General features: G+C 51.8%; 1 protein-coding gene across 1 annotated transcript in view; it reads right to left on the bottom strand.

Annotated features, from left to right (window-relative positions):
* LOC136964862 (microtubule-associated serine/threonine-protein kinase 1-like) overlaps positions 1 to 7,456 on the bottom strand; it is a 16,747-nt gene extending 9,291 nt beyond the window's left edge. Inside the window, 8 exon segments of the mRNA XM_067258804.1 lie at positions 10 to 175; positions 1,652 to 1,784; positions 2,218 to 2,356; positions 3,458 to 3,592; positions 3,595 to 3,665; positions 4,606 to 4,679; positions 5,826 to 5,896; positions 7,378 to 7,456. Coding sequence (XP_067114905.1) covers positions 10 to 175; positions 1,652 to 1,784; positions 2,218 to 2,356; positions 3,458 to 3,592; positions 3,595 to 3,665; positions 4,606 to 4,679; positions 5,826 to 5,896; positions 7,378 to 7,441 — 853 coding nt within the window. The 5' untranslated portion in view covers positions 7,442 to 7,456.
* Positions 7,457 to 7,842: the final 386 nt, after the last annotated feature.

Below are 7,842 nucleotides of genomic sequence, written 5' to 3'. Positions count from 1 at the left end.
TCTCCGTACCGGTGATGACCTGTCCGAACAGCTCCTCGGGCGTGTCTCCGAAGAAGGGCACGCAGCCCACCAGGAACTCGTACAGGATGATGCCCATGGACCACCAGTCCACCGGCTTGCCGTAGCCCTGCCTCAGGATCACCTCCGGGGCGATGTACTCCGGGGTCCCGCACACCTGGAGGGGGGACGAGGACGGCTGGGGTCAGAGGACCCCCGGGGTCCAGCGGTGACAGGTGGACTCGTACCGCGGACCCCGGTTCAGACAGTGTCGTCAAGCACCCCTCGACGGATGACTCCTGTTTTTCCTATTCGTTCCCTCCCTGAGGAGTTTTCCTCGTATTCTGTGAGTGTGTACGCTGCGTGGCGGTGCGGATCCGTGAGGCCTTCTGTGAGATGCTCGTGTAAAAAAAAACAAAAAAACAGAGCCGTGCGAATAAACGCTGATGATTTGACGGCGTGTTGGTTTGGCACTTAGGCCCAAGGGGATGGGACGGAGGACGGACCAATGAGAGGTCACGACCGAAATGGACCATGATTACGGACCAATCACGTGCAGTCGGGAGATCAGAGTCACGGAGAGGCACCGATGCTGATGTGCGTGAAAAACATCCAGACGTGTAATGGTACTTGGAGGCCCTCAGCTAACCTTTGGCAGCGGTTCTTATTTACAGTTAGACAAAAAAAAATCATCAACCTTCACAGAACACCCATGTTTTTGAACACCACATGACTTGAGCAGTACTTCCATAGGGTCCACTTCACCATGCAAAAATAACAACCTCTCCGCAACAGCACAGCACTTCCTAACCCAGATGGTGATTCTGGTAATCAGAGCTAGCAATCCTAATTTGGCAATGTGTTGAAATACGAAAGAAACTCAGTGGGAAACATCATTACTTGCCGGTGAGTTGAACACAGCTCTAATCAGAATTCACCTTCTGAGAGATGAAAGCTTCCCCTGTCATCTGTTTCATATGCAGAAAGGGTGCGTTACAGAGAAGCAGCTGCCTGGTGTTCTGAACACATTGGCCGCTGTAGTTAATTAGGGGAACGGTTTTAATTTGGTGAATAAAACAAAAAACTATAATTACAGAAATACGACCTAAATAGGAACCTGGTGAGAAGATAATTCCCCCATTTACTCACGGATGGGATATTTATTATTCAGTTTTTTCAGGGGGGGGGAGGGGGGGTCATTATTTGTGTTTCGCTGAATGACTGGCGTTTTGTATTCACTGTGTGCAGCATGATTTGGCCTCCAATCAACAGAGCAGACCGCCACTCGCCTCTTCAGTCTGCTGTTTACAAACGGTACACAACGTTCAGAGGTAAAAACAAGCAGGGCGCCTTCTGTCCTGAATCATTCTCTGGTAGTTTTGTTTGTTTGGAGAGAGGCACCCAGAATCACAAACGTATTATTTCAAACTTTGAAGAGCAAACTACACGTTTCAATTCGGCCCAAACCATCCTGCCCGCTACTGGTGTCACGTTCACCGTGAGGGGGACTAGGCCCCCCTCTTGTACATGTCTGGCCCCCAGATTTATGATGGCTTACAAAAGAAGGCCCCCTCATTTTAAGATGGGACCCCCCCCAAAAAATACAATTCTGGCTTTGCCCCTGGCATCCACACAGCGCCGTCCGTGTGGCTACCTGCTTGTCCAGGAACTCCCTGGCGTCCTTCTCGATGTGGCCCTCGTACAGGTTGGTGGTCAGGCTCATGAGCCCCATCTTGGACAGGCCGAAGTCTGTCAGCTTGATGTGGCCCATGGATGTGATCAGAAGACTGGACAAAACAAAGACAGATTCAGCCTTTAGACATGTACCTTGGAAGACCGTCCATTGGAAAATGTGAGAGACCATCACTCAAAACGACAACACACCTTTGTGAAATGCTCCGAACACAAAACTGGACGAGCGCACCTTTAACTCCTTCGGTAAGATAGTAAAGTAACTTCTACTTTCATTACATTTACATTTAGTCATTTAGCAGACGCTCTTATCCAGAGCGACTTACAGTAAGTACAGGGACATTCCCCCGAGGCAAGTAGGGTGAAGTGCCTTGCCCAAGGACACAACGTCATTTGGCACGGACGGGAATCGAACTGGCAACCTTCAGATTACTAGCCCGCTTCCCTAACCGCTCAGCCACCTGACTCCCATAACATAACGGTCTCTCATGCAGTTAATACTCCTAGCCCCTGGGTGGCGATACTCACTTGTCAGGCTTGAGGTCGCGGTGCACGATGCCATAGTTGTGGATGTACTCCAGCGCCAGTACCGTCTCAGCAAAATACATCCGTGCCAGTTCCACGGGCAGAGCCCCAATGTTCTTCAACAGGGTGGCACAGTCACCACCTAGGGGGGGGGTCAACCCACATAACAAGACACCCTATGAAGCTACACCGTTGGCAAATCACTGTGGTAACTGGCGAGAGTGTTCACATTAACATACAACGGAAAATACGTATTATCGGTTTTAGCATGACGCTAACTGCTTGGCACAACATTACGTATCGGAGCTAGGTAGGCTCTCGCTAAACGCCGGTTTGAAAGAGTTCTTCATGTTCCGCTATTTAGGACAGCCATGTTGGACTCCACAGCGCCCTCTAGTCCTAGGCCAACTTCTTTCAAGCTGAGAGACGACCCTGACAGGAATTGTCTATTCCCAGTGAGCGTGTATCAGTGTTTGTTTGTCTTGGCTGGTTATCCTCCTATATCCCCCTCTGTACTGGAGCCTGTCTTTGGCGCCGTGACGGATGAGTCACGCTAGCTCTCCGTCACGCCCCAGTGTGTCTCTGTGTCTGCAGCGCTCTCCGACTAACAGCCGGGAGAACAAAACAATCTGTTAGTCCGGGCGGCGGCAACAAAACTGCCCTCTGGCACCTCATACACACGCTCTTAAGTGAAGATGAATTGGACCTGGGTTGCCGGTGTGTGTGTGTGTACGTGTGTCTGGTCGCGTGTGTGTGTGAGAACTGAACTTGTTTAACCTCAGCACTATTGGCTATTGCGAGACAACTAATGTCTCAGGCCACTTGCTTGACTTCAAAGCAGCATTCTGACGATGCGGAGAGGCAGACAGTTGTTCACCTTTCCCAAACTTGAGACGGGAAGGATAGGTGTAAGTAATAGCTTAGCATATTGCTTTCACCTATCCGATCTAGTTTGATCTGTGTAGGGAAGCTGACAATGTCAAAGGGAGAGAAAGTGACCCTTGCAGAATGTAATGTATCTGGATACAAGTGTGTGTGTGTGTGTGCGTCGATCTTTTAGTGCCGTGACTGTGCAAAGAGTCTCCGTGTTCCGTGCCAAAAGTGCACGTGCACCCTCGCACGGGCATGAGAGGGGCGCTTCCGCGGCACGTGTGTGTGCGGTCAACCTGCGAAGGATGCGCAAATAACACACTCGACACCAGTGCGTGTGTGTGTGTGTGTGCAGGTGTGCGGGCGTCTTCACCTTCCACGTACTCCAGCACCATGCAGAGGTGCCTGCGCGTCTCGAAGGAGCAGAACATGGAGACCACAAAGGGGTTCTCGGCGAAGGTGAGGATGTCTCGCTCCACGAAGGCCTGCTGGATCTGGTTCCTCAGATCAGGTTCTGCTTGTTGATCTTCTTCATGGCGAAGCGCTGGCGCGTCACGCGGTGCCGCACCAGGTAGACCGCCCTGGAGGACAGAGGTCAGAGGAAGGGAGACGGGTGAACTGGCTGGATTGGCGGAAAGAACATGTTCGACGCGCGAAAGACGTTTGATGCGCGCGTTAGGATGATTCCACGTTCGCAACATCTACGAGTGCCCAGTGCAAGAGACATGGCAGGTCAGGGATAGAATGAATTAACTCTGGAGTTAGGTGGGAAATTAACTCTGGAGTTAGGTAGAAATTTAACTCTGAAGTTAGGTGGGAAATTAACTCTGGAATTAGGTGGGAAATTAACTCTGGAGTTAGGTGGGAAATTAACTCTGGAGTTAGGTGGGAAATTAACTCTGGAGTTAGGTGGGAAATTAACTCTGGAGTTAGGTGGGAAATTAACTCTTGAGTTAGTAGGAAATTAACTCTTGAGTTAGGTAGAAATTAACTCTGGAGTTAGATTAAAAAAAAACATTTATTTTTAACAGAGATAAAAAAAAACATTTATTTTTAACAGAAGGAGTAACAGTAACTATACAATTTCCATATAAAAAAGATATTTCCCATGTAGACTACACTGAAGGCCAAATGTACAGAAGGGCACACATCAGAGAACTATGACATTGATGCTTAGACATCACTAGACACTTAGACATCACTAGACACTTAGACATCACTAGACACTTGTATGGACGCGAGGGGCTTTTTATGCGGAATTGAAAAAATGCGAACAACACGTCAAGTCCCATGGGTCGCGTTCAGCAGCGGCCCTGTAGTGGGTCTGTGCACACTTGACAACACCGGAAAGCGCTTACGAACCTGTCCACTCCTACGCGGTCACATTTACACACATTCCTCCTTTAAACGGACCCTTGGACAAAAGCGACATGCGAATATTCCGAGAAGGGCTAGAAGGGCAACATTGCGTAACGGGACGGCGTTCGCGTCTGGAGAGAGGGACTAGGAGGCGCGGCTCACCCGTACGCTCCGTTGCTTATCAGCTTGATGGTTTGGAAGTCTCCCTCACTTGGGGGCTTGAGTTTCCCCTTCCCCTGGTGGAGAGAGAGAGAGAGAGAGAGTGTGAAGAGAGTGAGAAAGTAGAGATTGGTAGAACGCGTAGGTGACGAGCGGGGTCGACGCCACGTGTCACAGGCGTGACGCGTCTCACGGCGCCGTTTTGCTGATGTGCCTTGAGAAACAACGTCTGTTGAACTGTGGCTGTGTGAGTGTTTAAGGAGAGAGAGAGATAGGGAGAAAGAGAGGGAGGGAGAAAGAGAGGGGGAGAGAGAGGGGAGACAGAGAGAGAGAGGGGAGAGAGATAGGGAGAAAGAGAGGGGGAGAGAGAGGGGAGACAGAGAGAGAGAGGGGAGAGAGATAGGGAGAGAGAGAGGGGGAGACAGAGAGAGAGAGGGGAGAGAGATAGTGAGAGAGAGAGGGGGAGAGAGAGGGGAGACAGAGAGAGAGAGGAGAGAGATAGGGAGAGAGAGAGGGGGAGAGAGAGGGGAGACAGAGAGAGAGAGGGGAGAGAGATAGGGAGAGAGAGAGGGGGAGAGAGAGGGGAGACAGAGAGAGAGAGGGGAGAGACATAGGGAGAGAGAGAGGGGGAGAGAGAGACAGAGAGACAGAGAGAGAGAGAGGAGAGAGAGAGAGAGAGAGAGAGAGAGAGAGGAGAGAGAGAGAGAGAATGTATATGCGAATGAGATTATCACAGAGACCAGCCTTTTTCAATCCTGGTCCTCGGGACCCCCCTGCCCTGCATATTCGAGATGTTTCCCCCTCTTCCAAATCACCTGCTTCAAATGAAGGGCTCGTTATCAGGCTCCAGCTGGGCTTGATACCTGTTCATTTGAGACAGATGTGTCGGGAGTCAGGTGTGTCGGGAGACAGGTGTGAAGGGAGACAGGTGTGAAGGGAGACAGGTGGCTGAGCGGTTAGGGAAGCGGGCTAGTAATCTGAAGGTTGCCAGTTCGATTCTCCGGCTGTGCCAAATGACGTTGTGTCCTTGGGCAAGGCACTTCACCCTACTTGCCTCGGGGGGAATGTCCCTGTACTTAATGTAATTCGCTCTGGATAAGAGCGTCTGCTAAATGACTAAATGTAAATGTGTGTCGGAGCAGGGCAACATCTAATGCAGGCCAGGAGGTCCTGAGGAAGCCTGAGAAAGGCTGGTGTAGATGACAACCTTGTGTGTTTCTTACTTCTGCCGAGTCATCGGTCTCAGGAGTGTGTGGTCCCTCACTGTCGTAACTGTCCAAGCCCGTCACAATATCTGGATGGAGAAACACAGCAAAGTCGCCGTTTCAGCTTTTCGGAGAAACCTTTCTCAAGGACGCTTAGATCGCGCCTACGCACTTTTACAAACTAACACACAGACACACTCACACACACACACACGCTAAAACCGAAACACAAACAGGCACTCTTTGAAGTTCAACTCTTCCAGCTGTGAAGGTAAACAGCACATCAAACAACAGACAAACAAACAGTTTATATATTAATAGTTCCTGCCTCCCGGTTCCCTCCCCCCCTCTCCCCCCCTCTCTCCCCCCCTCTCTCCCCCCTATCCCCCCCTCTCTCTCCCTCTCTCTCTCTCCATCTCCCTCCACTCTTTCTCTATTTCACACTCTCCTTCTCTCTCCCCTCGCACGTTTTGGATGCCGTTCATTTCCAACCCCCCCGGTCTGCTCTCTGCGATGTGACGGCTATTCAGATGAGCTAATCCCTCTCTCGTTCTCCAGAACGGTGGCAAATACAGTGACAGCTACATTTCCGGAGTGGCCTGCCGTGGTCTCCATCCAATCACGAGGCAACACCCTCCTTGCAAAGACTCCGCGTCCGAGCGGACGTAAGGAGGGCGTACTGTAATGTCAACATCTTTGCTGTAGCTCACTGCAAAAGTCATGTCAATAAAAGTCCCAGGAGGACGAAGAGAAGGAAGCGACAACGACAAAAAAAGACCACCGTCACCCTGGCAACGCCTTCCCTCTCGGCATGGGCTGTCTTTGGGAAGCGGGAGAGGAAGTGAGACGGCGTGAAATTGCGTGTGCGTGCGTTCAAAGAAAGAGAGAATTCAGAATGGCTGTATGTGCGTTTGCGTGCATAACTCCCTCACATTCTCTATCAACGTGTGTGTGTGTGTTTGTGTGTGGGGGTGTGTCGGTGTGCGTTTGTGTGTGTGCGGAGGGGGCACAATGTTGGCTGAGGTAACACCGAGAAAAAGTCGGGGGCGTATGCCACTGTCGTAGTCATGCTAACCCATTTAACTCAAGACTGCCACGGAACAGGCTGTTGACAGGCGCACCTGGGAGGGGGAGGTTGTCGAGTGGATCGGAGCAGAGTTTGACATATGGTGATTTGGGAGTGACAGCAATGGCTGCAGGAGCGGGTAGGCGGGGAGTCGGAAAAACCGTATCTCGACATTCTTTCTCTCGTTTGTTTGTGCTCCCTCTCGTTTGTCCTCGGCTCTCCTCCCCGCTTCCCTAAGCCTCTCCCGTCTTCTCCGTCTCACTCCTTTCCCCCCTCTCTCCACCCCCCCCCCCCCCCCACCACCACCCCTCCTGTTTTCTCTCTTCCTTCAGTTTATCCTCTTCCTGTCCTCCCTCCTGATGTTTTCCACTGCGCCATCGTTTTCTCGTGCTCTCTGCGACCGTCTCTTGTGTGCCCCTCTCTAACACCCCCCCTCCCACCCCCCTCCATCTCCCCCCCCCATGCCCCTTCCCACCTCTACACCCCCCCCCCCCCCCCCCTCACCCTCCAGGGGGTCCCGGGTAAGCCCCAGCTGGTTGATGATGTAGCGGGGGATGTCCGTCTTCATCAGGTGGCCCTCCTTGGCGTGGTCCTCCGCCGCCTCCAGCAGGTGGTAGAACTCCTCCGGGTTGAACTCCTGCAAACAGGAAGCGGGGGGACGTTTTAGTGTGCGACACCGCGAGCGGCGGACGCAACTCGCCCGGACACGCTCGTGGGTCGCGCGGCGGCGAAGAAGAAAGACAGAAACTCGATCTGATCGTTACATTTGGGTGCTGTGGCATGTTGACATGCGGGGTACGTCTTTAACGCCAGCTCAAGACAGTTAGTGAAGGCTTGCTGAAACTCTGACATAGTCGAGGTTGCCCAGAAGGGCTTGCACTGCCTGTCTTTATAGAAAGACGTCCTCATTAGAGTAGCCTGTGGCTAACTCCACCTCGCGATACTTCATACTTCCCTTATTCTCAAAAC

The sequence above is a fragment of the Osmerus mordax genome, chromosome 21 (genome assembly GCF_038355195.1).
Source record: "Osmerus mordax isolate fOsmMor3 chromosome 21, fOsmMor3.pri, whole genome shotgun sequence".
In the NCBI taxonomy this organism is placed as follows: domain Eukaryota; kingdom Metazoa; phylum Chordata; class Actinopteri; order Osmeriformes; family Osmeridae; genus Osmerus; species Osmerus mordax.
This window is presented reverse-complemented; position numbering and strand designations above follow the sequence as displayed.